This window comes from Myodes glareolus, chromosome 2, assembly GCF_982192425.1.
Source record: "Myodes glareolus chromosome 2, mMyoGla1.1, whole genome shotgun sequence".
Classification (NCBI taxonomy): domain Eukaryota; kingdom Metazoa; phylum Chordata; class Mammalia; order Rodentia; family Cricetidae; genus Myodes; species Myodes glareolus.
In genome coordinates this window covers 80,147,991-80,175,690 of record NC_142027.1, presented here as the reverse complement: position 1 = coordinate 80,175,690, position 27,700 = coordinate 80,147,991, and the positions used below count along the sequence as shown (strand labels likewise).

General features: G+C 50.1%; 2 protein-coding genes across 6 annotated transcripts; one reads left to right on the top strand and one right to left on the bottom strand.

Annotated features, from left to right (window-relative positions):
* Nucleotides 1-4,971: 4,971 nt before the first annotated feature.
* On the top strand, nucleotides 4,972-22,087 carry Vwa5b2 (von Willebrand factor A domain containing 5B2). 4 transcript variants are annotated; one of them, XM_048453772.3, is made up of 22 exons: nucleotides 4,972-5,078; nucleotides 5,590-5,678; nucleotides 6,047-6,288; nucleotides 6,509-6,657; nucleotides 6,736-6,906; nucleotides 9,221-9,440; nucleotides 9,603-9,760; nucleotides 10,543-10,674; nucleotides 10,905-11,029; nucleotides 11,402-11,557; nucleotides 12,348-12,458; nucleotides 12,529-12,737; nucleotides 12,822-12,933; nucleotides 13,378-13,563; nucleotides 17,605-17,776; nucleotides 17,860-18,176; nucleotides 18,613-18,802; nucleotides 18,897-19,250; nucleotides 20,562-20,699; nucleotides 20,782-20,859; nucleotides 20,932-21,161; nucleotides 21,246-22,087. In XM_048453772.3, exons 4-22 carry the CDS (start codon nucleotides 6,519-6,521, stop codon nucleotides 21,792-21,794), a joined length of 3,747 nt encoding a protein of 1,248 aa, XP_048309729.3. In that variant the 5' UTR covers nucleotides 4,972-5,078; nucleotides 5,590-5,678; nucleotides 6,047-6,288; nucleotides 6,509-6,518; the 3' UTR covers nucleotides 21,795-22,087. The 4 variants fall into 4 exon arrangements, with proteins under 4 accessions (XP_048309729.3, XP_048309730.3, XP_048309732.3 ...); XM_048453773.3 differs by lacking the exon at nucleotides 4,972-5,078 and having other exon boundaries at nucleotides 5,326-5,678; nucleotides 17,863-18,176; XM_048453775.3 differs by lacking the exon at nucleotides 4,972-5,078 and having other exon boundaries at nucleotides 5,326-5,678; nucleotides 20,956-21,161.
* Nucleotides 22,088-22,200: 113 nt separating this feature from the next.
* Nucleotides 22,201-27,605, bottom strand: Alg3 (ALG3 alpha-1,3- mannosyltransferase). Of its 2 annotated transcripts, none has more exons than XM_087902238.1 (9): nucleotides 27,378-27,605; nucleotides 25,377-25,476; nucleotides 25,134-25,281; nucleotides 24,879-25,039; nucleotides 24,344-24,464; nucleotides 23,523-23,728; nucleotides 23,289-23,364; nucleotides 22,597-22,742; nucleotides 22,201-22,446 (listed from the first exon to the last, which is right to left on the bottom strand). In XM_087902238.1, exons 1-9 carry the CDS (start codon nucleotides 27,571-27,573, stop codon nucleotides 22,284-22,286), a joined length of 1,317 nt encoding a protein of 438 aa, XP_087758364.1. In that variant the 5' UTR covers nucleotides 27,574-27,605; the 3' UTR covers nucleotides 22,201-22,283. The 2 variants fall into 2 exon arrangements, with proteins under 2 accessions (XP_087758364.1, XP_087758367.1); XM_087902241.1 differs by having other exon boundaries at nucleotides 27,415-27,601.
* Between the last annotated feature and the right edge of the window lie 95 nt (nucleotides 27,606-27,700).

Here is a 27,700-nt window from a genome sequence, read left to right as displayed (position 1 = left end):
CAGGAGTGGCAGAGGGAGCTTCCTGCTTCCCAAAATATTCCTGTTCTCATCACCCCGCCTCTACTTCCTGTCTGGTTGACCCACCTATACTTCCTGCCTGGCCAATCAGCGTTTGTTTAAAACATGATTGGCAGAATACAGACAATTCTCCCACACCATACTGTGACTGAATTAGAAGATTCTAGACAGGTCCTGATTGTAAGGTCTCTTACCTACAGCCTGGAGTACTTGGTATAGGATGCTGTGTCAGGAAGGCCACTTGAGCCAACCACTTAGACAATAGTCTGGGAAACATAGCAAGGCCCCATCTCAAACCAACACAGTATTAATGCCAATTCTTCCAAACTTAATATCAGGTTTAATGCGATCCTTAGTGTTGCAGCATCATCTGTTCTGTTTTATTCTTGCTTTTTGTTTTATTCTTGTTTTTTGTTTTCATGGGTTTAAAACGTTTTCTACAGGCTGAATCGATGACTTGGTGTTTAAGGTCACTTGCTGCCCTTCCAGAGGACTTAGGCTCAGTTCCCAGGACCCACATGGCAGCCCATAACCATTTGTAGCTCCAGTTCCAGACGATCCAGTGCGCTCTTTTGGATCCACACAGACCTACTTGTGGACAAAACTCAGGCACATACAAATAAATCTTTAAAAACAAATAAAGTATATTCCTTTTGAATAAAACAATGGCTCTCATTTTGCAGTCTGGAGGTGCTGCATCATCAAGGCTCCACGATCTGCTTCCCAGGTTCTAGCTGTCGCTGTACAGCTAACTCTCCAGTGTCCCTGAGCACATGGCAGAGATGTTTTCTTCTGGTGGCAGTCCCTGACAGCTTCAGCTCCAGAGGCTGGATTATTTTCATTTTTGTTTTTCCAGATAGGGTTTCTCTGTGTAGCTCTGGCTGTCCTGAAACTCACTCTGTAGACCGAGCTGTCCTTGAACTCACAAAAATCTGCCCGACTCTGCCTCCTAGGTGCTAGGGTTAAAAGCACTTGCCACAACACTGGACTGGGACTTTCTTTTCTTTCTTTCTTTCTTTCTTTCTTCCTTTCGATTTTATTTTGGGACTGGAATTGGATCAGCAGTTAAGAGAACTGGCTACTCTTCCAGAAGACTGGGTTTCAAGTCCCAGCGTCCAAACAGGAGCTCACATCCACCTGACCCTCCAGTTCTGGAGGATCTGATCCCCTCTTTGGCCTCCTCAGGCATCAGGCACACAAGTGGGACACAGACATATATTCAGGCAAAACATTCATACACATAAAATAAAACAATAAAAAAAATTAGATCTGGAGAGGTGGCTCAGAGGTTAAGAGCTCGTATCACTCTTCCAGATGATCTGAGTTTGATTCCCAGCACCCCCTCCAGGCAGCTCACAACCACATCTGCCTCCAGCTGCAGAAGAACCTTGCCTCTGGCCTCTGCATCCACCTGTACAGACACACAATGTTACAAGCAGTAAAAAATTAAAATGCTTCTAAATTTAACTTTATAAATTTATGTGCTTTTATTTATGTGTATTTATCTGTGCGCCTGTGCCAGCGGAGGCCAGAAGAGGGCATCTGACTTCTGGAGTTGGCAGACAGGTGGTTGTGAGCTGCTTCATGTGGGTTCTGGGAATCAAACGCTGACCCTCTGAAAAAGTAGCAAGCACTCTTAGCCGCCGAGCCACCTCTCCAGTCCTGTCTGGAATTATTATCATCCTTTTGAACAGTGCATTTGGTGTGGTGTGATGTGTGTATGCGTATGTGCATGTGTGCGTGAGTGTGCGTGTATGTGTGCCACATGCCATAGTGCACATGCGGAAGTCAGAACTTGGGAGGCAGAGGAAGGTAGATCTCTGTGAATTTGAGATGAATCTGATCTACAGAGCAAATTCCAGGACAGTCAGGGGTATACAGTGAAGACAGACGCTAAAAAGAAATCCCACACTAGTTCAGAATTGAGCATAATAAAGGATTATTTATTTAGAGATAGAGTCATAGATCACAGTCCTCTGTGCATGCTTTACATCAGCATTTATAGTATAAGCAGCCATGCCCAAGTGGGCAGGTAACTTAAAGGCTACTGGCCATAGAAAGTCCTACAGCAATACAGGGAAAACCTGTCTCAAACAAGCAAACAAAATGATTAGCCAGCTGTGGTACAGGCTGAGGCAGGAAGACTGTTGTGTGAAGACTGTTTGGACTATATCAGCAAGACTGTCTTAAAAAACTAAAACCTTGCCAGGCATGGTGGTTCATATCTTTAATCTCAACCCTAAGGAGTCAGAGGCAGATGGCTGTCTGTGAGTTCAAGGCCAGCCTGGTATTCATCAAGAGTTTCAGGCCAGCTAAAACTTCGTAAAGATAACCTGTATGAGAAAAAAAAAAAAAAGCCAAAATGTATATATAAGCCACTCTTAAAAAGTACATCAAGATTATTCTAAAATTTATATGAAAAAGCAAAGGAATTAAAATAATTTAAATTATTTTGAAAAACAAGAATAGAGGAATCATTTTATACAATTTCTTGCCTTATCTATCTTCAATAATCAAAATTGTGATCTGGGCAAAATAACAAATATCTAAGCATCATAGAAGACAAAAAGCTGAGGCTGGAGAGATGGCTTGCTGGTGAGAGCACTGGCTGCTCTTGCAGAGGACCTGGGTTCAACTCCCAGCACCCACATGGCAGCTCACAACTGTCTGTAACTCATACGGATGTATATGCAAGCAAAACACCCAATAGACATAAAAGAAAAATAAATAATCATTAAAAAATTTTAAAAAGGAAAACCAAAAGCTACCTTTAGAGAAGCATAACTAGAAGACTCTTAATTAAAAAGTTTGAAAATTGCATTTTACTTATTTTATGAGCATATTTGTGGAGGAGGAGCACATGATGTCACAGTACGCATCCTTCTCCCATATAGGTTCTGGGGACATATAGATTGTCAGACTTGGTAGCAAGTGCCTTTACCCACTAAGCCACTGTCTCATAGGCCCACAAACTTATTTTTGACAGATGCAGGGTCAGTTAAATAGAGGAAAAGATAGAATTTTTTTTTATATTTATTTATTATGTATACAATATTCTGTCTGTGTGTATGTCTGAAGGTCAGAAGAGGGCACCAGATCTCATTACAGATGGTTGTGAGCCACCATGTGGTTGCTGGGAATTGAACTCAGGACCTTCGGAAGAGCAGGCAATGCTCTTAACCACTGAGCCATCTCTCCAGCCCTAGAATTTTATTTTTAATGTATTTTATTTGGTTAAGATAAGGTCTCATATAGTCCAGGTTGGTTTCAAAGTCAAGATCTTCCTGTCTTTGCCTTCCAAAAATAGTATTAAATTTTCTTTAAATTGCATATATTTAGGACTGGAGAGATGGCTAAAGGATTAAAAGCACTTGTTCTTGCAGAGAACCAGGATTGGGTTCTCAGCACTTACATGATGGCTTACAGTCATGCAAAATTCCAGTTTGATGCCCTCTTCTGACTCTTTTAGACACCACATGCATACATGCACATCCTGCGTTTCACGTGCATACAGAAGCATTCACATATCCTGTAGGGGTAAATGCTCTCTTTCCACAATGTGGGGTTCCAGAAGTCAAACTCATGTTGTCAGGTTTGCCAACAAGCACTTTACCCTTACCCACTGAGCCATCCCCAAATAGTTTTGTTTGTTTTAGTTTAGTTTTGTTTTGGTTTTCAATAAGGGTTTCTGCATGCAGCCCTGGCTGTCTTGTCCTGGAATTCACTGTGTAGACCAGGCTGACCCCAAACTCTGAGATCTGCCGGCCTCTGCCTCCTAAGTGCTGAGAGTAACCATCACCCAGCTCCAGCTCCAGCTCCAAATAGTATCTTTTTTTTTTCAGAATAGAATTAGATATTTATTACTTAGAGGGGGGGTGGGAAGAAAGAGAAGAAGAGGAGAGAGACAGAGAAGGGAAGCGGGAGAGAGGGGCACGCACGCTCCAAATAGTACCTTTAACAAATAGTGTGAGCTAGTGAACTCCATATGTAAAACAAAGAAACAAACAAAAACCCTTTACTTCAGCCTCACAGCCAACAAAAATTACACTGGCCCATCCATGCCTATAATCCCAGCACTAGAGAGGCTAAGGTTAGAGAATTGCCTCAAATTTTAGGTCAGCCTGGTTTTACAGTATGAGCCTTTTTTTTTTTTTAAGAGGGCCACTGGTGACACATCCCTTTAATCCCAGCACTCAGGAGGCAGAGGCAGCCAGGTCTCTGTGAGCTGAAAACCAGCATGCTACATGCTACTCTACAGAATGAGTTCCAGGACAGCCAGAGCTGTTACACAGAGAAAAGACAAAAACAAACAAAAACACCTAAAGGGGGATGGGACAGGAATAGCTCAACAGGAGAAGACCAAGCTGTGTCTGTCCTACTAACAAAAGAGAAGGTTGGCCTTGAGGGCTCAGGTGCTCAAAGAGGCAAGGATTACTCCTAGGAACGCACGGTGCTGGAAACTGGATTTAGCTGAATAGAGTTAATAAGCGGGGAGTGGAAACGCCCGGGTCTGAATGAAAAAGCCATTCCCCTCCGGCTGCTCCCACCCACGACTCTCCTTAACTTCTCTTTGCGGAGCTGGAGTAGGGCATCTTTCGGAGAGCTTGCATGGGTCAACCCAACACAGCATCTTCTCACTTCCCCGGATTCTTGGACTCTTCTCTCAAGGTCCTGGGGAAAATCTTATAGAATTTTCTAACGTTTCACAGTGGAATACTGTCAAACACACGAAAATCCTGCCAATAACAAGGGACCTGTTTTTCACGCAACAATGTTTTTTCCTCAGGTGTTATGCTGATGGTGGTGGCGGGGGTCACTGCTGTGACGCGACAGGAACAGTCCGCGCCCCCCTGGGAAAGCAGGAAGGCTTCTTCCTCAAGGCCCTTGAGTAAGCAAGCCATCCTGCACATCTTCCCCACTCCCAGCAGAGAAAGGGAAAAAACGCAGTGACGGCAGAGCAGGCTGCTTCCGGGTGGGGCCGTTGCGGCAGTAATGGGGAGCCTCGACTGAGCGGAGTTCAGTTAAACGAAGGCACATGCCGCGAAAGGGGAGGTTTCTAGGTAACTAAGAAGTATTTTATTTCTTGCGGGAACCGGGCTTAGATGGTGAGGCGTTGGTTTCCGCTGCAATTATGAGAGAGGGTCACTGCAGTGAATGGCAGTCCACCAAGGGCGGGGTCGTGGTGGGTGGACCACTGCAGTGCTGGGAAGGGGGTGTGTGTTTGCAGACTCGGCCGCCCTGGTTTGCTCACGAAACTCCCTACCTCCTCCAGAAGGATGGAGAGAGGTGGGGCCTCGGAGGCCTCATACTGGCATTGGTGGGGGTCGTGCAGCGGCTGGGATGCTGTCTCTGCACTGCGGAGTCTCGCCTGGCTCCGCCGGCCTGGGCTGACGCGGAGGCGGTACGGTGCCCAAAGGAGCGGAGCGGCAGCCCCCACCACGGTGGCGGGCGGGGCAGAGGCGGGCTGGACAGACGGTCCCTGGGAACCCAGGCGGGACGACCAGCAGCCGGACTGGCGTCCGTCTCCCGGCACACCGGATCTCAGCTGTAGTTCCTAATTGGAACCTGCAGGTGCAGGGACAAGGGCAGCCTGGAGCCCAGAGGAGGCATCACCCACTCTAGTCTGGTCGCGACGCCCACAACTCCGCCAAGAAGTGACGGTGAGGCTTGGGCTGCCCAAAGGGAGGGGGCGATCCCAAGACCCACCCTGTAGCATCCCTGGTGGCTACCTTAGCAGCCATCTAGTCTTAGGCTAGCCCGGGCAGGGAGAGGCGCTCTAGACAGATAGCATGGACTCCCGCTGCCGCGACACCTCTGCACATCTGACCTCCCCAGAAGCGTTTTCACGTTCCTTTCTTGTTCTTCCTACTGCAACCTTCCAAACCAGCCTGCAGCCTCTCTCAGTACTCCAGTCTCGAAAGGCAGGGCGCGATAAAGACTGCAGCCCTTGTCTCACCCGGGCCCTGGGGACCCTTGTGAGCTAGGGGAGCCTGGAACGATGCTGGCCCTTTAAACCTTTGCTCTCCAGAGTATCTTCCATCTCTCCATACGCGCCACTTCCGACAGCTGGCAGCCGTGGGGAGCCCGGAGGAAGGGGGCAGGTACGGGGGCGGTGGCGAGGCCCCCGAGAAGGTGCAGGAACAGCTGTGGATCCCCGCCCCCCCGACACACATCCCCGCAGGGGGACTGGCGGGCGCCTGGACTGGAGGGTTAACCATTAACCCTCCACTCCCCCGCTGCCGAGAGCTGCCCTACGCTCCGGCTACCCAGGTAACAGGCGAGGATGCCCATCTTGCCATCTCCGCACCCCCCCTTCTTATCTGCTCCGCCACCTGTCTACCCGGAGGCAGAAGGGGGCGGGAAGGGGGTTCCCGACTCAGCCTTGCGCCCTTTGCTCTCCTGAGTCCCCAACCCGAGTTAGGGTCGGGTAGCATAGCTAGCCTTCAGGACGCAGGGAGGGGCGCCCCTCATCCAGCCCCTGTTCACGCAGGGTGGGCACCATGCCCGGCCTGTACTGCCCCTCCAGCTGGACGCCGCTGCCGCTCACTGACTCGTGTGTCCGGGCCTACGCCAAGGGACCCTGTCTCAGCCTGCGGGCTCGGCTCACCTACCACAACCCGCAGCCCCAACCGGTGGATGGTGAGGCCTGGTGCGGGCGAGGGGAGGTAGCAAGGGTCAGGGAGGGTTGACAGCACATCTGCCCCCTCGGGTTTGCAGGCGTGTTCGTGTACCCGCTGGCCGAGGCGGAGGTGGTATCTGGCTTTGAGGCCGAGGCAGCTGGACGGCGCGTCTCCTTCCAACTGCAGAGCCGGCGCCCCTTGCAGGCCCCCTGCTGCCGTGCTCTGGGCCCCGGACTGGGGACCTCTATGCCCCGCCGCTGCGCACAGGGTGAGTAAGCTCTGAGCTCGAACCCGCAAGCTCGAATGCCAGCCACAACTCCGTTTCCTGCACCCTCGTGCCTCCCGCCCATCTTATTTCTTCTTCCAGATACCGATTTTCTTTTCCATCCATTGATTCATCTCTTTATCCAATAATCATGGACTGGACACCTGACCTGGACCTGGTGCTAGAAGAATGTGACCCAGGCCAAGTCAGAGGCTTGCAGCCAGGCAGCCAGACACAGCAGGCACTACCCCTACTGTCCGGGTGGCCTTAATCTCTTTAGGATGTGGCAGAGAGCTCTCTTTCCCAAGGGAGCACTCCGCAGTTCCTTATCTCTTTGGCTATACACATGACCCAAGTCCTCAGTATGAACTGACTAGCTCCTGAATCAAATGCAAAGCCATGCCTAAGTGACCAGGTTCTCACTCTGTCTTGCTAGCCTTCAGACGTTCTTGCTCTTACATCCCCTGATCTAACTAGTCCATTTGTGCGCGTTTGTTGAGAGTTACTCAAATGCTTCTTACAAAGTTCTCCCTCGTCCTCCACAAATTATTGATTGCACTCTTCCCCTTGCTCCTCAACCAGAAGCACTTAAGAGGGAGAGTAACTGCCACCACATCTGCTTGTCTCTCTCTCTCCTGCAACATCAGCGCCTGTGCTCAGGGCTTGCTTTGGTCATCTCTAGGCCCCATTACCTAACACAGAACCTGGGACAAAGGGACCCAGTGAGTGCCCAAGGGGGTGAAAGTTCTGCCCTGTGCTATGTTCTGTGGTTTGCATCCTGCCCTTTTGTTTATTCATTTATATGCTCTTCCGATTCTTGCCCATACGACTACCGGGTAAGAAAAGGGACAGAATCCAGTGGTGTTGAGAGTTGGATTGAGCCTCACAGACAGGTAGAAGCAACAATAAGGTCTTGGTTCGGGCCCCAGGAACGTTCCAGAAAGAGGAGCCAGCATTTAACTGGAAGAGCAGGAATTGTTGAAGTGGAGGTTAGGGATGATGGTATAAACAAAGATGATATCAATACAGGACCCCATGTGATTTTCAGTGTATGAAGCCTATAAGTTCCATACTCTCTACAAAGAGTGTGGGATGTGCATTACTTCCCTATTGGTGACGAAAGTGATGGTCATAGCCCTTGAAGTTTGGGTGCTTTGCATTCATTAGTTCATTTATTCCTCACCGTAATCTTCGAGATAGAATTTTGTCCTCCATTTTATGTATGAGGAAGTGAAGGGCTCCCAAGAGGATTGTCAGATGACACAATTAGAAGTCACAGAGCTCAGGCTCAAAACCTGTTCTCACTGCATCACCCTCAGCTGGGTGGTGGGGCAGCTCACTTGGTTCTTGTTTCTTCAGTTGATTTTATTTATTTATTTTTGAGACAAGGTCTTACCAAGTAGCTCCGGCTGACCTGGAACTCACCATGTAGACCGGGCTGGCCTCAAACTCTCAGAGATCCACCTGCCCCTGCCTCCTGAGTGCTGGGATTAAAGGCGTTCACCACCATGCTGGGCTCGCGCGCTCTCTCTCTCTCTCTCTCTCTCTGTCTCTTCTCTCATACCTACTTTTTTTTTTTTACTTATCTTCCTTCTTTTTATCTTTTTCTTCTTTAACTTATTCAGCAAGTATTTCTGGCAAGGATAAACAAATGATTGTTGTGAGCTAAGGCAAAGTGGGGCTGTAAAGGTAAACTGAAGCCAGACTGCAGATGGCAGATGGTACTCACACCCAGCAGTGGTGACGCTTTCAACCCCACTAGTCCTCAGAGAAGCCTCCATTCTAAAGAGAGTCTGTGCTCTGTATGGGAAGGCTGCTCTGTGTTCTCCAAACTGCTTCTAAGCCGTTGTTGCCCCTAACCTCTGTGAGAGTAGAAACTTCAGGAGCCACCCTAGCGGGCCCTGGGGGACCTGGACCAGTCGTGAACAGAGGGTTTGGGACACATTGGGTCCCAGTCTAGAGGGAGGTGTCTGTCCACAAGGTAGGGTCTTGGGGGTGACTGCAAACTAAGGTTGAACAGGAAGGGCAGACAGGGGGAAAAGGGTCCTCCAGGACCTTAGGAATGAAATGCGGCCCTCTTCAGTCCTCCATTGACTGTGATGTCATTGTGCTCTTGTCTGCTGACCCCAGATCCCTCTACCGCCTGGACACTCTCGCCACCATTCACTTCACGCGCCACCCTGTATCATGTGCTTGCCAACTACACAAAGTCCTGCTTTGCCAGACTTTGTGGTGACTCAGTTTCCACCCCTACCACTGTCTTTCCCCATCCTCCCTGCTTCCAGCATTCTCTGACCCCTTTCCTTACTTATCATAGGTCATCTTGTCTTGGATCTGGCCCAAGCCCGGTCCTCGCTGGTGTTGCCCACTGGCCTCGTTGCTGCGGCTGGTACCATGACAGTGACCCTGTGCAGCAGTCGGGAGTTGCCCTCCAGGCCTGATGGGGTGATGCATGTGGCCCTGCCCACCGTGTTCACCCCACTGGCCCAGCCAGGCCTGCCAGGGTCCCCCAGTTCTCCGGGGCTCTGTGACGACAGGTTGGGCCTATGGTGATTTCCTTCCTCCCTCAACTTCTCTGGGTCTAGTGAGGGTGAGGGGGCTCCAGGGATGGGCAGAGTGAAGAAGGGTGGGGGTCAGTCAGCCAGAAGGGCTTGTGATCTTCACAGTAGCCCAACAACCTTCCTCATGCTCCCTTCTAGCCCCACTAGCTGCTTTGGGGTAAGCAGCCCTGAGGAGGAAGGGCAGGCCTGGGAGCAACCAACTGCCCCTCCGGACGTGTTCTCAGGCCCTGCCCACTGTCCTGCTCCATACACCTTCTCCTTCGAGATGCTGGTGACTGGGCCGTGCCTATTGGCAGGTAGGTGTATCTGACCTAACCTAGCCACCCTACTCAGTATGGCAGACTGGGAAATAATTCACAGCTCATAGGTGAGAGAAGAGGGGTTAAAAAGAAGACAGAGACCTCTCTTAGGAACCTCTAAATAGCATTTTTGGTTTTGCTTGTTTGTTTGTTTGAGACAGGGTTTCATATAATCCAGGTTGGCCTTGAACTTGTTACGTAGCTGAGGATGGTTTTGCATTCCTGATTGACTCCCTCACTATCTTTATCAATGTAATCCATTTATATGCTACTCCATTCACACATGTCAAGAGCGATACTTAGGCCGGGCAGTGGTGGCGCACGCCTTTAATCCCAGCACTCTGGAGGCAGAGGCAGGCGGATCTCTGTGAGTTCGAGACCAGCCTAGTGTACAAGAGCTAGTTCCAGGATAGGCTCCAAAGCTACAGAGAAAACCTGTCTCGAAAATCAAACAAACAAACAAACAAAAAGAGCGATACTTAACAGTGGCCGTGGTCCAAGTAACAGAGTAAATTTTCTTTGCGCAAGAGGTGCGGGGAAGATGCTAATTGAATATGTAACCCTCTGACCAGTTTGCACAAAACTGAGAACCCGCATTCCAGCCCTTGTAAGCAGTTGTAGCCTTTCTTGTCCATATAAGCCTGAAGACCAGACTTGGAACATAGCTAAACCAGCCACAATCCCTGCTCAGAGTCACCATAACCTGGAAAGCCAGTACCTGTGCTCTTGGGACCCAGAGTGAAGGGGCTCTGACTCATCTTTACCTCTCTGTTTCTCAGGACTAGAGAGTCCCTCTCACGCCCTGCGCGCAGATGCCCTCCCTCATGCCAGCTCTGCAGCCACTATCTGTGTCACACTGGCAGAGGGCCATCCATGTGATCGGGCCTTGGAGATCCTCTTGCACCCCAGTGGTGAGAGACGGGGCACACAGTGGGCCAGCTCTGCTGTGCTAATGAATGGAATGGGAAACAGTTTTCAATTATAGTCTAGAACTCCAGGCAAGGTGGACCAAGTCATCTCGGAGGATGGGTCCCGTGAAGCAAAGAGGGAGGACCTGCAGGGGTGCTCCGAAGAAGACAGAGGGCTGGGCAGGTGGGGTTCAGAGGCAGGGACCACCTGACAGAGGTGTGTCTCTTCTCAGAGCCCCATCAGCCACACTTGATGCTGGAGGCTGGCAGCTTGAGCTCCGCAGAATACGAGGCCCGAGTGAGGGCCCGCCATGACTTCCAGCGACTGCAGCGAAGAGACAGTGATGGGGAACGGCAGGTATGGCTGGCGATGAGGTCATGCTTGGGAGCTAGCTAAAACTTCACGAGAAGCAGGTAGATGAACCTATGCCAGGACGAGTGGGACCTCTGTTCTCAGTACACCCTTGCCGTAGTACCCCACCATGACAGAGAGAGTAACCAATAGTCCCAGGAAGTCCTGTGTGGATCCCTCCGCGATAGGTCTCCAAGGATGAAGGCAGGTCTAACATAGGCAGACAACAGCCATGATGTCTTTCTTTAAATTGCTACAAAAAAAAGAGGGCCCCCTAGGTGAATAGGATAGAGAAACGTCCCAAGGCTGGGTTTCCCTGCTGCGCTCAGTCGTAGCTACACAGCACCTGGCTTTGCTAACTCCGGCTCCTGCGCTCAGGTGTGGTTCCTGCAGCGCCGTTTCCATAAGGACATCTTGCTGAACCCCGTGCTGGTGCTGCGCTTCTGCCCAGACCTGAGCTCCAAGCCTGGACACTTGAGTGCAGCTACGCGGGAGCTCCTCTTCCTGCTAGATGGCAGCAGCGCAGTGCACAAGGCCTGTGGGGTTCAAAGTGTGGGCACGGGGCTGGGGGTTGGCAGCAGGCTGGGGTAGGCTGTGGCAGCCTCTGGAGGTCAGGGGTTCCCTTGTTGCTTAGCATTACTACCTACAAGAGAGGGGCCAGATTCTACCTCCACCTCATACCTACACCTGGGTCTCTCCCAGACTCCAAAAGCCACTCTTTTTGTTTCGTTTTGTTGTTTGAGACAGGAGCTCCATATTTATAACCTTGGCTGTCCTGGAGCTCATTGCATAGATTAGACTAGTCTTGAACTCACAGAGATCCACCTTCCTCTGCCTCCCAAGTGCTGGGATTAAAGGTGTGCGCCACCATCCCTGGTGCTCAAGAGTCTCTTCTTCGGTTTTTCGAGGCAGGGTTTCTCTGTAGCTTTGAAATCTATCCTGGAACTCACTCTTGTAGACCAGGCTGGCCTTGAACTCACAGAGATCCACCTGCCTCTGCCTCCCAAGTACTGGGGTTAAAGGCGTGTACCACTACTACCTGGCTTCAAGAGTCTATTCTAAAAGTCACACTCTGCAAGTTGGGCACAGAGACGAAAAATTCAGAGGCGCAGACGCACCAGAGCGTCCCACACCCAAATGTCTGTCATATACTTCAAGGCTCCCTTATGTTTCTAGGGACCACTTCCTCACGTGCTCAGGGCTTCTCTCATGACCCCAGGCAGCCCCACTTAATTATAGCCTGGAGAAGATAAACAGTCTGAGGTTCCTGGTTCTCTGCTTGCCAGTGGGGTCCTCTCATGCTCCTCGTCCTGGCTTTCCCCAGGATGCCATCGTTTTGGCTGTAAAATCCCTCCCAGCCCAGACACTTGTCAACCTAGCCACATTTGGGACACTGGTACAGCCACTCTTCCCAGAGAGCCGGCCTTGCAGTGATGTGAGTATGTGTCAGGCTTTGGGGGGCTTCATGGCGATGTTTCAGCCCAGCCTAAGCCTTTTCTCTCCAGGACACTGTGCAGCTGATCTGTGAGAGCGTCGAGACGCTTCAGGCCGTGAGTGGTCCCCCTGATGTGCTGGCTGTGCTGGATTGGGCCTTAGGGCAACCCCAGCACAGGGCCCATCCTCGACAGCTGTTCCTGATCACCGCCGCCTCACCAATGGCTGCCACGACGCACCAAGCCCTGGAGTTCATGAGGTGGCACAGAGGTGCAGCCAGGTATAGAGAGGGCAGCTATAAGTGGCGAAAGAGTGACACCCCTAAGGTACTCCTGAGCCTCACAGCTGCTCCCCTTCCTGTCAGGTGCTTCTCCTTTGCCTTGGCACCTGCCTGCCACCAGCTGCTCCGTGGCTTGTCTGTCCTCAGCAGGGGGCAGGCCTACTTCCTGAGGCCTGGGGAGAGACTGCAGCCTAAGGTGAGTGTGAGCCTATGCTCAGCTTTCCTGCTGCTGGAGGTCTTTCTCCAGAACTATGCTCGGAAACAGAGCCTAGTTAGGCCCTGTGAGCTTGGTACTCTCACCGGACTTCTTTCTAATCAGTCTCTCTCCCCAAGAAACCAGCTAGGAGGACTATTGGTACTAGTAGGAGGGAGGGAGGCTGTGGAAGGCCAGAGAAATAGGGACATAGCCTCTGGCCAGCCCCTGAGTCTTACTGTTTATGACCTGAAAGGAGCCTCTTCAAGTCTGTGCCACCTATGTGACAAAGCTCAGGCCAGGAGACAGACCAACTACTCAGTTCCTGACCCCAGCCTGATTATGCCCCCCCAACTCAGGGAAGTGGACATTGGGGGAAGGGCATCCTGCATGCTCTGTCTGTTCGTGACATCCCTTTCCCCCCATGTCCTTCATCACTCCTTGCAGCTGGTGCAGGCTCTGCGGAAGGCGCTGGAACCTGCTTTGAGTGACATCTCCGTGGATTGGTTTGTGCCTGATGCTGTGGAGGCACTGCTGACCCCCCGGGAGATCCCAGCACTTTACCCTGGGGACCAGCTGCTTGGCTACTGCTCACTTTTCAGGGTGGATGGCTTCCGGTCCCGTGCTCCAGGGGTAGGACTGGGTCAGGGTGTGTTAGGTGGTTCTGCGGGAGCTCCAGGGGTAGGACTGGGCTGGAGTGTGCTAGGTGGGCCTGCGGGAGCTCCAGGGGTAGGACTGGGCTGGGGTGTGCTAGGTGGGCCTGCGGGAGCTGAAGTCCCTGTATCTTCTTCCCTGTCATTCTTTCTTTTTGGGTTTTTGAGACGGTTTCTTTTCTCTCTCTCTCTCTCTTCCTTCCTTCTTTCTTTTTAATTTATGTGCACTGGTGTTTTGCCTGCATGTATATCTGTATGAGGGTGCTGGGTACCCTGGAACTGGAATTACAGCCATGAGCAGCCATGTGGATGCTGAGAAATGAACCCAGGTCCTCTGATAGAACAGTTGGTGCTCTTAACCACTGAGCCATCTCTCCAGCCCCGAGACAGGGTTTCTCTGTGTAGTCCTGCCTGTCCTGGAACTAGCTCTGTAAACCAGACTGCCATTAAACTCACAGCGATCTTTCTGCCTCTGCCTCCAGAGGTCTGGGATTAAAAGCACCAGGTACCACCACTGCCTGGCTCATTCTTTTTAGAATTTTTAAAATTATTTTATTTTGTTTGGTTTTTCAAGACAAGATTTCTCTGCAGTTTTGGAGCCTGTACTGGAATAACTCTTGTAGACCGGTCTGGCTTTGAACTCACAGAAATCTGCCTGCCTCTGCTTCCTATGTGCTGGGATTAAAGGCGTGCACCACCACTGCCCAGCTCCTTTTAGAATTTTTAAAAATTACATTTGCTTGTTTATTTATGTGTGTGTAAGTGTACTCATGCTTGTGTGTGTACTCACAATGATGTGCAACATGGAGACCAGAGGACAACTTGTGGGACTTGGTTCTTCCCATCTACCATGTGGGTCGTGAGGCTTAAACTCGGGTTGCCAGGCTTGGTGGCAAGCACCTAAAACCACAAGTACCTTTTGGAAAACACCATCTCGGGTGGAGAGATGGCTCACTCAGTAAGAGCACTTGTTCTGGTAGAAGACCCAGGTTCAGTTCCCAGCACCCACATGGTGGCTCACAATCATCCATAACTCCAGTTCCAGGGGATCTATCCCCCTCTTGTGACCTTGGGCACTAGGCACACACGGGGCATAGGCATGGCCATAAAATTAAAATTTAAAAGTCTTCTTAAAAGCAAGCAAGCACCACCTGGCCATTCCTGGCAACACTTGCTGATAGGAGAGCTCATGTCTGGACTGTCTCCTGCCCTACCTTTGTTACTTTTTGGCTATTGATTTAATCAAGTCACTTAGCCTCTCTGAACCACTTCCCCCTATGTAAATAATGCAGCTTTTGTTTTGTTTCGAATTTATTTTGTTTTGCCTGCATGTATTGCTCTGCATGTTTGCCTGGTGACCTAGGAGGCGAAAGGAGGGTATCAGATTCCCTGGAACGGGAGTTATAGATGGCTCTGAACTGTCATTTGGGTGTTGGGAACTGAACCTGGGTCCTCTATGAGAACAAATGCTCTTATCCTCTGAGCCATTTCTCCAGCCACAAGTAATGTGTGCCATAGACTGCTGGGAAGCCAGAATCTGAGCACTCTTGGCAGACACTTGGCACACACAGGACCGAGATGAAGCTGTTATTTTTTATGAAAATCTCTCTCTAGAGGAACTATGCACACTTCCTGGTTGCCCTTTGCTAGGCAGACAGGAAGCTCAGGGTCAAATCCGCAGCTCAGGTTTGCAGCAGCTTTATTATACCAAGGTTAACATGTTGACTTCATTTTATTTTTGTTGTTGTTGTTTTGTTTTTCAAGACAGGATTTCTCTGTAGCTTTGGAGCCTGTGCTGGAACTCACTCTGTAGCCCAGAGTGGCCTTGAACTCAGAGACCCAACTATCTCTGCCTCCCAAGTACTGGGGTTAAAAGAGTGTACCACCACCCCCCAGCCTTATCATACTTGTTTTTTTTTTAATTAAAAAACTATTATTTTTATTTGATGTGCATTGGTGTTTTGCCTGCATGTCTGTATGAGGGTGTTGGAGCCTCTGGATCTGGAGTTATAGACAGTTGTGAGCTGCTATGTGGGTGCTGGGTATTGAACCCGGGTCCTCTGGAAGGGCTTAACTGCTGAGTCATCTCTCCATCTCCTTTTTACTTTTAAATTTTTTTATGTGTATGAATGTTTTGCCTGCACCTATGTACGTGCACCAAATGTGAGCCTGGTGCCTGTGGAGGGTGTCAGTTCCCCTGGGATTGGGGTTACATATGGTTGTGAGTCACCACGTGGGTGGTGGGAATCAAACTTGGGTACTGCTCTTAACCACAGAGACAACTCTCCAGCCTCCTGTTTTTTCTTTAATTTAATTTTTTTTTTTTTTGAGACAGGGTTTCTCTGTGTAGATTTGGAGCCTGTTCTGGAACTTGCTCTGTAGAACAGGCTGGCCTTGAACTCACAGAGATCCTCTAGCTTCTGTCTCCTGAGTACTAGAATTAAAAGATGTGTACCACCACTACCTGGATCTCTGTAAATTTTTCGTATTTAATTTTTAAAATTTTTGGCTTTTTATTTGTTTTCTGAGACAGGGTTTCTCTGTGTAACAGCTCTGGCTGTCCTGGAACTTGCTCTATAGACCAGGGTAGCCTTGAATTCAGAGATCCACCTGCCTCTGCCTCCTGAGTGCAAGGATTACAAGTGTGTGCCACTACCACCTGGCTTTTTTATTTTTTTATTTTTTTGAAACAGGGTTTCTCTGTGTAACACCCTAACTGTTCTGGAACTTACTCTGTAGACCAGGCTGGCCTCAAATTCAGAGATCCTCTAGCCTCTGCCTCTCGAGTGCTGGGATTAAAAGACATGCGCCACCACCACCTGGCTATTTTAAATTTTCTTTTTTCTGAGACAGGGTTTCTCTGTAGCTTTGAGGTCTGTCCTAGAACAAGCTCTTATAGACCAAGCTGGTCTCAAACTCACAGAGATTAACCTGCCTCTGCCTCCTGAGTGCTGAGATTAAAGGCATGTGCCACCACCGCCTGGCTAAATTTTTAATTAAAATATAATTACATTGCTTCTCCTCTTCTATTTCCTCTCTCCAAACCCTCCAATTCCCTACTTACTTTCTCCCAAATTGAAGGCCTTTCATTATTGTTATATGCTTAGAAATACATAACTATATAAATACAACCTGTTCGATTTGTTTAAAGTTGTTTGTGTGCTTATGAGTTCAAGGCTGACCACTTTGTAATGGATAACCAATTAGGGGACTCATCCCTGTGTGAGACTGATCTTCCCTCTCTCAGCAATCATTAGTTGCCTATAGTTCTTTGTCTAGGAGTGGGAACTGGTATGATTTCTTCCTTCTGCATTAACAGAATTGGCAATTAGTATTGTCATTGCTCAGGGCTGTATGTTAAGGCACTTGCTGCCAAGCCTCATGACCTGAGTTCAGTCCCCATGCTAGGAGAGAAGCAACTCCTGTGAGCTGAGCTGTCCTCTGACCACCAAAAGTGAGCTGTGGCTTGTGCACACATACAAACACATTCATCATCATCATCATCATCATCATAATCATCATAAAAGACTTTTTAAATCCGATTACACTTTCCTTTACGTGAGTGTATGTGGATGTATGCATGCCATAACATTCGTGTGGAGGTCAGAGGACAACTTCATACTCTCAGTTCCCTTTCTACCTTTACCTTGGTTCCAGGGGTCAAACGTAAGTGTTCAGGTTTGTACAGCAAGTGCCTTTACCCACTGAGCTATTTTGCTGGCCCTTGTTTCTTACTTGTTAGCTTTTACTTTCTATGATTTTAAAATTATGCTTAGAGTTGGATGTACTGGTGCCCACCTTTAATCCCAGCACTCAGGAGGCAGAGGGAAGCGGATCTCTGTGAGTTCGAGCCCAGCCTGATCTACATAGAGTTCTAGGATATCCAGAGCTACATAGTAAAACTCTGTCTTGGAAAACAAAAAAACAAAACCCAAAAAACTATATGCACGCGCGCGCACACACACGCTTGGAAAAAGGTATTAATTAGTTTAATTTTTTTCCTCAATACCATTTCCCCCAGGGCCAAGAGCCTGGTTGGCAGAGCTTGGGCGGTTCAGTGTTCCCATCTCCAGAGGAGGCATTCTCTGTCACCAGCCCTGGCACCGAGCCTACACACACCGCAGAGCTGCCGGGAACAGGCACGGTGTCAGCAGAGCTGTCGAGCCCATGGGCTGCAGGAGACTCGGAGCAGAGTGAGGACCCTGCATGTGTTTGTGGCTGTGCTGCACAGGGCAGGGGGAAGGGTGAGGGCTGGGTCCATTCTCCTGCTCTCCAGCAGGCGTGGAAGCTCTGACAGACCCGGTCACGGACCCTGGACCCGACCCCTCATCTGACACAGCTATATGGCGTCGCATCTTTCAGTCCTCATACATCCGGGAGCAGTACGTGCTTACCCACTGCTCTGCCAGCCCTGAGCCAGGCCCGGGCTCCACCTGCAGCAGCGAGTCACCAGGCTCCCAGGGTCCTGGCTCCCCCAATGGTAGCCTTCCCCTGGATCCCCCTTCTCAGCAGGGCTGCCGAAGCCTGACCCGGGTAGAACCTGCAGGCTCCCGTTCTTGCCCCCTGCCTGTACCCCCACCATCTCCATTCAAGGTGAGGTCTAGCACACATTCAGCCATCATGTATCCAGCAAACATTTATTTACCACATGCTGTGTGCAATGTTCATTATTAAGTCTAGCTAAAGAGATAGATGGGTAAATCTACATCTGTAATATCACAACCAGTGATGAACACAGGGGGGCATGGTATTATGACTGCTCAGAGTCAGAATGGCTGTTTGAGGGAGTTAGGAAGGTAAAGTATGCCAAGAAGAAGCAAGTTAAAAGATGAGATTCTTGTATGTATGTGAATATATCTCTATCTATCTATCTATCTATCTATCTATCTATCTATCTATCTATCTATCTATCTATCCATCCAAGAAACAATCCAAAGTGGGAAATACAGTTGGAGGACAGAATTAAGGGCAGCTGTCAACTTTATGATGGCCAGAAACTGAATTCCTTTACCTTGCACATCTCACACAGGTGGGAGCCTTGAGCGCTGAGGTGCTGGGCCGACGGCACAGAGCAGCTCTGGCTGGGCGAAGTCTCTCATCTCCCTCCGGCCGAGCAAACCCAGTCCCTGGTAGACCCCGGCACCCCTCTCTAGATGCAATACCAGATGGATCAGGCCCGGAGGCGGGACAACAGCTGGGTCAGGGCCTAGATGATTCAGGTAAGGGTTGGATGGGAAACTGGGTTTCTGATACCAAAGCTGTGGGGACGTGGAACAGTGTACCATGTTGCCTATACCCGACATCTCTCTCCAGGAAACTTGCTCTCCCCAGCCCCCTTGGACTGGGATATGTTGATGGAACCATCTTTCTTATTCAAGGCTGTGCCACCCAATGGGGAACCAACCCCTCCAGCAGAGCCTCTGCCTCCCCAGGCTCCACGTTGTCATGTGGTGATCCGGGCCTTGTGTGGGGAACAGCCAATCTGCTGGGAGGTGGGTGCAGGGCTGGAGGAGCTCTGGGGTCCTGGGGATGGCTCACAGCCTACATCACTGCCGGGAAGAGAACCTGCGTGGGATCAGGCACTCCATCGGCTGACTGCAGCCTCTGTGGTCCGCGACAACGAACAGCTGGCTCTCCGTGGAAGAGCTGAAACCACAGCTGAGCAAGGTAAGTTGCTAGTAGGCACAGAGGCTTGGAACAGAAAACAGTGAAAGCATGGTGCTGTGTGTTAGACACTCTCTTCCTTACTGTGTCACAAAGGATGTGAGGTGAAGTGAAAATAATGGAAACTAGGGCTGGAGAGATGGCTCAGTGGTTAAGAAGACTGGTTGCTCTTCCAGAGGACCCAGGTTCAATCCCCATCACCCACATGGTGGCTCATAATTCCAATTCCAGGGGACCCGACACCCTCTTCTCTATGTGCATCAGCATGTATGTAGTGCAAAAACACACAGGCAAGCGAAACACCCACATATGCAAATAAAAAAAATAAGAAAATATTAAGGTATTATTACAAAATACACAACATTAAGTTATATACTCTTGCAAATTGGGAAACTTCTTAGCAGCCAAAATGGAAGGCAGCATGATCTTGTAATAGTGACTGTCACATGAAAATAAATCTTCCATTCAATGAGACTATTAAAATCTATTCCTCACTGTCCCTGGCCACACTGTAAGTACCCAACAGTCACATGAAGCTAATGATTACCATGTTGGATTACACAGACAGAACTTCACACTTGTAGAAAGTTCTGAACAGCCCTCAAGTGAGTGGTGGAGAGTGCACATGGTGCTGGGTGTCTGGGCACATGTCCAAAGCCTTAGCAGTTGGCAGGCTAAGACAAGCAGATTCAGAGTTCTGGGTCAACCTAGGATAACACAAAATAAAGAGCCTCCCTGAAGTCCTGAGATGAGCCATCCGATACCCTTGCTCTAAAGCTTGCCTATACCCAACCTCCTCTCTACATTTGAATCATAGTGGGTATGGTGGTACACACCTGTAAAGGCAAAGGCAGGAAGATTACTCCCAATCCAATACAGCCTATTTCTTGTCAAAGATGGCTCGACCTGGTTCTGGACCATCTTGGCCATCCTCTATGTTCATATTCTAGTTGTTTTTGAGATGGGTCTTGCCCTGTATCCCTGACTGGCCTGGAATTCATGTATCAGAATGCCTTGGCCTCCTGAGTGCTGGGATTAAAGCCACCTTTGGCTTTCTAGGGTTTTGTTTTGTTTTGTTTTATGTCTGAGTGTTCTGCATATACACCTGCAGACCAGAAGAGGGCATCAGATCCTATTGTAGATGGTCATAAACCATCATGTGGATGCTGGGAATTGAACTCAGGACCTCTAGAAGAGCAGCCAGTGTTCTTAACCCCTGAGCCATCTCTCCAACCCTGCTTTCCAGTGTTTTTTTTTTTAATGCAGCTTTCTACAGATGGTGGGAGTTGAGCATGCCACTGCTTTGATTCACAGGCCGAGTCAGAAGGTCCTGGCTCCGAGCCGTTCAGACAAGCAAGGCCAGCTCTGCCCCATCCCACTTTACCTGCCCTGTTGCTGTAGATGCTTCCACTAGGGAGGTCTTGCCTGGAGCCCTGCAAGTGTGGAGTTCAGGTATGGTCCTTCCCTGGTGACCTCGAGGGTGTGACCCCACCTCGCTGGGTACCCAGCGGAACTGACTTCTGTACTCCTGCAGATCCAGCTGAGCTCTCAGGCACTTCTGCCTCTCAAGACCATCTGGCTGCAGCTCTGCCTACAGCAGTCCACTCTAAAGGTATGCTCAAGGGCAGTGGGTTGGACACAGTGGCCTTTAGGCCTCTTGCTGGTATTGGTGACCCTTCTGTAGGACATCAGGGAGGCTCTTCTGCAGGTGCCTGGGACCTGGACTTAAATGACAACTCCAAATCAGCACTGGGGGAGCCCATATCTCCTACTGGAGGTCATCATGGCTTGCCCCGCCAGCCTTCGGCCGCTTCCAGGCTCAGCCTAGGTCGTCATCGCAGACTCTGCAGCTCCAATAAGGGCCAGACTAGTGAGAGCAACAGTGATGGCAGCAACCATGACTACCTGCCTTTGGTGAGGACTGGGGAGGTGGAGGGTGGCACCACTGGAGTCAGAGCTCTGTCTCAGCTGCCCTCCCCCCACCTCTTCTCTCCTCAGGTGCGACTGCAAGAGGCCCCAGGCTCCTTCCGCCTGGATGAACCCTTCTGTGCCGCTGTAAGCATCCCTCAGGAGCGCCTGTGCCGGGCCTCACCCTTTGCTGCACACCGTGCCAGTCTCAGCCCCACCTCAGCCTCATCTCCTTGGGCACTTCTGGGCCCTGGGATTGGCCAGGGTGACAGTGCCACAGCCTCCTGCAGCCAGTCCCCCAGCTCAGGCTCTGAGGGTCCAGGCCAAGTAGACAGTGGACGGGGCTCAGATACTGAGGTCTCAGAAGGAATGGAAAGGCAGGGCAGCTCTGATCTGCGGGGGCGCACCTGGGCCACAGCAGTGGCCCTGGCATGGCTGGAGCACCGCTGCGCAGCTGCCTTTGGCGAGTGGGAACTGACAGCGTCCAAAGCTGATTGCTGGCTGAGGGCCCAACACCTGCCGGATGGCCTTGATCTGACTGCTCTCAAAGCTGCTGCCCGGGGGCTCTTCCTGTTACTGCGACACTGGGACCAGAATCTGCAGCTACACTTGCTGTGTTACAGCCCTGCGAATGTGTAAGGCTGTGCAGCTCTGGCTAGCGACCCCCAACACAAAGTCACTGCCACCCAGGGCCAGTCTCCTGGTGCTGGGAAAGAATGAGTTGGGGTCTGCTGTCCTCCAGCGCTTCATCCCCTCCCCCAGAATACCCCATACCCCTGCCATCACAGAAAGTGCCTGCCTGTGCTCTCTTCTCTCTCCCCACACACACCCCTCCCATGTGCTCTGGGCTCTCTATAGGATAATGGAAGAGGAGAGAGCTACAGCCCCAAGTCCTATGCAATAAAGTGCCTCTTAAGACTGCCTGATGATAAGCCGGGCGGTGGTGGCGTAGTTTTTTATCTGTTAGGAAGATGTACCTCTCAGCATCTAGGCATAGATAGTCTATGCACGAACAACCATCACCTTTACGTAGGCTGCACAAAGGTGGACTTGGCAAGGTTTATTCTAAGAACACAGAGTCTATTCCACCCATGACCCTGGGTGAGTCCTAGACGGAGGAGGTGGATTTCAGTGAGTTTTCCGGCTAGGCTGGATGTTCTTGGGGGAAGACTGAGGGGACAACCAGAGCTGCAGCAGGATGACAGCGTGGCATATGTGCAGGGAGGCAGAGCTGAACGATGTGGATGGATATGTGTTCCAGGAAAGCTCAATGAGTCCCAGCACCAGCAACCTGGAAATGAGACATGGATTTTATCCATTTCAAGGCCGGTAGTTCTGGGCTTCTCATGCTCAGACCCACCCACCATTCCCTTCTAGGGTCATAGCTTTGGGAGAAGTTCCCTAGCCCATTCCCACTCTCCCAGATTGTCCCAGCCAGTACCTGAGCAGGTGTGTGAGCCAGCGTGCAGGCATAGCCCACAGGAGGTAGGGCAGTGTGTGGAAATACCAGACGTAAAACTGGTAGTGGAGGGAGCGGCTAAAGCAGATGCCAATGAAATTGGAGGTGAAGAGGGTAGAGACGATCTGTAACAGGGCAGTTAAGGCCGTGCACAGGACTAGAGAGCGCAGCAGAGGATGAGGGTTCAAAAAGAAGGGCAAAAGTTCTGGGGTCAGAGAGCAGCCTGCCCTGGTCCTGCCCTTCCCACAAGCATGCCCAGACCAGCTTCTAAGCCTCTCTGGATCTGTTCCTCAGATTAGTAGGACGACAGGACTGTTTGGGACTGGTAAAACCTAAGGAGTTTGAATCCCTCACTTCCTAGCCCTAATTCTTCCCTCTGTAAAAGTAATCCAAGTACCTCCCCAATTCCGGTGGATTACCCGTTAGGGTAGATGGACTCTTAGGACGATACTGAGAAGAGTGCAGGCACCCACAGTGCTGGCCCCAGATGCAGAGTTAAGACTAAACTGCTGAGACGGGTAAGGTGCTCAGTGTAGTGTTTGCTGCTGAGGACAGGCTCCATGAATGGGCTCCTGCCTCTTCCCCAACCCTAACCCTGACCTGAGGCCAACAGCTAAGCCTCCATCTGCACTTGGACAGATCACAACTTACCTTTCCATGATTTAAAGGATATGGTTAGGTGTGAGGGGTTGGGGGGAAACTTTCCTTTTGGAAGGATCCTTCAGCAGTGACAGAATGCTTTCCCCTGTTCTGAAGAGAAGTCATTTAGACATTTAGCAAGCTCCAATTGTGTGCCAAATTCTAGATTAACCACTGTGAACTTAGCATCACCCCCAAGCAGCTCCTGAGGCCTAAGCTCTTCACTCCATCCCCTGAATCTTCCCATTACAGTAACCCTTGTTTCTCACCTGTGCCACCTACAGAGGGCAAACAGCAAAAGGAGGGTAAGATGGGCAGCCAACAGGGCCAGATGAAAGGCACGGTGCAGGAAGATGGCCTCAGGAAGGAAGCGCCAGTTCACTGTCCATTGGAAGAGAAACTGACGGCCAAGGTCAAAGGAGCGGGATAGGTAGCCAATAGGGTTCTCCAGCAGGAAGGGCACTCCCAGTACCACCTGAGGATGGGGTGTGATGCCAGCAGAGCTGCTAAGACTCACCCCAGCCTTCAGGGTAATCACTTAGGACAGCACAGTGGGATAGGAGACCCAGAAGATCTTGTATTTCTACCATGAGTAGCAGGAAGCCTCCCACTCCCACTCCCTGTCAGAGACAGACACTACAGCAGCATAGGAGGGAGGAGATCACACTGCCTTCCTCAAGAATTCACCAGATTTGTGTGTGTGTGTGTGTGTGTGTGTAATAATAATGCCAGGAGAGGGAATTATTTAGAGAGAGCCTCCCTATATATCCCTAGCTGGCCTGGCATTTGTTATGTAGACCAGGCTGGCCTTGAACTCAAATCTACCTGTCTCTGTCTCCCAAGTGCTAGGGTTAAAGGTGTACGCCACCATGTCCAGCTGATTCACCACGTCTTAAGCAGGCAGCTTTAGGAGGCCTCTCAGAGGCCTGCCAAATCCAGTAGCCATGTAACCTAAAGCACAAAGGCAGTGGTTGTCCAGGTCAGAATCAACTCCAAACTCTTGCCTGCTGGCTTTTGAGGAAGACTTAAGAGATTTAAGGAGACCTGAAAGTGGCTCTTTCTCATGGGTAAGGGGAGGATGAAGAGGCACCTGAATAGCAGCACAGATGGTCAGCTTGGGGAGGGCACCACGGAAGCCAAACTGAGTAAGGAGAAGAAAAAGCAAGCCAGGGGCGAAGAGTAGAACATTCATCTTCACAGAGACGGCCAGGCTGTAATGGACAAAGGAAGGGAGAGGTGGAAGATCAGCTCCAGGACTGTGTGCCCCATGCAAGGACACACCCACCTCCCCAGAGATTCCCCTCCAGGCCAGCAAGCATCCAGAACTGCTAGAGGGGTATTAAGATGGCTTAGGAATAAGGGATTAATATCTAGTCCCTATGTCCAGCCTAACTGATCACATACTGAGTAACATATTTACAAGGTTCAAGGGCCAACTCCAACAATGGATGCCATCTAAGGACAGCATGGGGACACAGGGACTTTCTACAGATCTTGAACTTGTTCAGGGAGGCCCAGAGTGACCTACATTATCTAACCACTCTTTATGCCCTCTGCTGCGGAACACTGGGGAGATTTGGGAATGTCCATGGTGACAGAGGGGGCCAGAAGTGAGGGCCACTGACCTGAAACAGCAGCAGCCCCAACCCCAGTGGTTTGCCAGGAAGAGGTTGATGCTTAGGAAGAGCAATACCATAGCCACTGGGTCATTGAAGAGCCGTAGTACAAAGATGGAGTGGACGCGGTAAGAGGCACAACACATGAAGAAAAAGACGAAGGGAGGTACCTAAAGGTGGGCACCAAGGTCAGCTCCCCAAACCTGAGTCATCCCCATCACCCACTTGAGGGCAGGGCCAGCTGGTCCTGTAGCACAGACTCACCTTGGAGGTCTGGTGGTATATCAAGAAAACAAGCAGCAAGGTGACAAGGTATAGCACAGCAAAGATGTTCTGGGCCATTGGTATGTCAGTGCCCTGGCCAGTCGCATAGTACAGTCCCATAAAGATGTACACAAAACCAGCGGGGTAGCTGGAGATGAAAGGGAACATGAGCCCAGGCCAGGACAATCATCCTGGAACCCTCCCAGCCCGTCACAATCTCCTCAAACCCCTAACCTGACTCACACAAGAGGTCCGGTGTCACCCTGCAGCTGTGTGTAGTCATAGGTGCCATTGAGGACACCCTCCACCTGGGCCATGTAGGCTTTCCAGTCAATCTCTGTGTCTGGAAGGAGATAATATGGTCTAGTTACCTCTGAGTACAGAACTTGCCTGCCTCTAACCCCCATGCTTTCAGATCACCAGAGCACAGAGTTCTTATTCCCAGGGTTCCTCTCTTCCATTACTATCCCTTATCTAACACACATAGTGCATTCTGTGTGACCCCAGATACTTTGTATGTGTGTGTTTTAAGGCTTGGCATTTGGTATCTTCCTCCATCACTTTCTATCATATGTGTATATATACATACACACACACACACATATATATGTATACACACATATAGATCATATAGATATATGGTACATCAGAGTCTAGTTAGTCAACTTGCTCCAAGGATCCCTTGTCCTGCCACTGCAGTGCTGGGATTACAAGTGGACCACCATGCCTGCCTGGAATTTATGTAGAGTACTGGAGAGCTGAACTCTTTTTCACACCTGCATGGCAAACACTGCTAAGCCATTCCCTTAGCCCCATGAATATAGGTATCTCAAACTCAGTATCTAGAACTGAGTTTATGATCTTTCTTCCTATTCCAAATTTACTCTCCTTCCTGGGTTCCTGGAATAGTGCCATGTTTGTCATACACTTCTCTCTTTTTCAGTTCTTTTTTTTTGGGGGGGGTTGCTTTTCGAGATAGGGTTTCTCTGTGTAACCCTGGCTGACTTGGAACTCTCTCTGGAGAGCAAGCTAGCCTCAAACTTAAGAGATCCTTCTGCCTCTGCTTCCAGGGTGCTGTGATTAGGTGTGTGTTACCACTGCCTAGCATTCTTTTCAGGTTTTTGTTGTTTGGTTGGTTTTTCAAGACAGGGTTTCTTTGTGTTACAGTCCTGGCTGTCCTGGAACTCGCTTTGTAGACCAGGCTGGCCTCAAACTCAGAGATCCACCTGTCTCAGCAGCCTCTCAAGTGCTGGGATTAAAGGCGTGGCTACCACCACTCAGTTTTGTTTTTTTTTTTAATGATTTATTTATTTTTATATTATGTGCACTGGTGCTTTGCCTGCATGTATTTTTGTGTAAGGGTATCGGATTCCCTGGAGCTGGAGTTTCAGACAGTTGTGGAGCTGCTATATTGGTGCTGGGAATTGAACCCGGTTTCTCTGGAAGATAGCAGTCAGTGCTCTTAAGCACTGAGTCATCTTTCCAGTCTTCCTTTTCAGTTCTTAAAAGGAAACAGGCTTGCTCGCTTTCTTGTTTTTTGTGTGCTCATATGCACATGTGTGTGTGCACATTTGGGTAGGTGTATACATGTGTGTACATGAGTGTGGAGGCTAGAAGTTAATGGTGAATATTTTTCTTGAATGCTCCTTACTCTCGTTTTTAGACAACAGGGTCTTTATGAAGCCAATTATGGTGCCTGCCTTTAATCCCAACACTTAGGAGCCAGAAGCAGGCAGATCTCTGTGAGTTTGAAGCCACCCTGGCCTACAAAGCAAGTTCCAGACCAGTAAGGATTATACAGTGAGACTTAAAAAAAAGTAAACTGGTCCTAGAAAAAAAGACACTGGTAATAGTTAACGGTCTCAAGAAGTGAAAAGTCTTCATTCTTCAAAGGACTTTCAAGACATAAGAATTAAATGCATGAATAAAACAGATCTGGGAAGGGGAGTGGCTGTCTAAGGATCCAGACAAGCAGCAGCCACACACAGCACACTAACTCTGGCCAGAACTGACTCCCAGCAGCTAGGCTTTCTTAGCAGGCTGGATTTTAAATGCAGAGGGCAATCTCCAGGGTTACCGCCCTTCTTTATGAGAGAGATTATGATTCCTTTTCTGGAAAGCGGGCTTGAGGCTCGGGTAAAGGATATCGGTTTGAATGATAAATGAATGCTCTGTAATCTAGTTTGCGTCAAAGGTCCGAGTCTCCCTCCCTCCCTCCAGGTCTCTCCCCTTTAGTGAACTCACATGCCACCCTGTGAATGACCCAGAAGGTGATGCCCACCTCTGCTAGGCAAAGGCAGGAGGCCACCAGCAGTGTGTAGCGTGGCTCCCGCAGCAGACGGCAGCATTCTTGCCAGGCCCGCTGTAGCCACTGTTTCCAGAGTCCTGTCGGCTGGGCGACAGAACCCGGCGGGCCGCGTTTCCGTAGCCCAGCAGCCATCTTGACGGTGCGCCACTCTTGTGGTCCCACCCGGGGGAAACGAATCCTAAGACACTAGGTTCCGCTCTCCGTCCGGCGCGTCCTCTCAGATCAAACGCTGTTCCAAGTAACAAGAATCCATGTTTAT

What these genes read in the sequence shown, in the direction of transcription:
- Alg3 (XM_087902238.1), bottom strand. Translation starts at nt 27,573, where the DNA reads ATGGCTGCTGGGCTACGGAAACGCGGCCCGCCGGGTTCTGTCGCCCAG. An exon ending in GGTGACACCGGACCTCTTGT is followed by an intron (nt 25,282 to 25,376) that starts GTGAGTCAGGTT and finishes TTTCATCTCCAG; the next exon opens with CTACCCCGCTGGTTTTGTGT. An exon ending in TGGCTCACACACCTGCTCAG is followed by an intron (nt 22,447 to 22,596) that starts GTACTGGCTGGG and finishes TCTCATTTCCAG; the next exon opens with GTTGCTGGTGCTGGGACTCA.
- Vwa5b2 (XM_048453772.3), top strand. Translation starts at nt 6,519, where the DNA reads ATGCCCGGCCTGTACTGCCCCTCCAGCTGGACGCCGCTGCCGCTCACT. An exon ending in GCAGCCCCAACCGGTGGATG is followed by an intron (nt 6,658 to 6,735) that starts GTGAGGCCTGGT and finishes TCGGGTTTGCAG; the next exon opens with GCGTGTTCGTGTACCCGCTG. An exon ending in GCCCCGCCGCTGCGCACAGG is followed by an intron (nt 6,907 to 9,220) that starts GTGAGTAAGCTC and finishes TACTTATCATAG; the next exon opens with GTCATCTTGTCTTGGATCTG.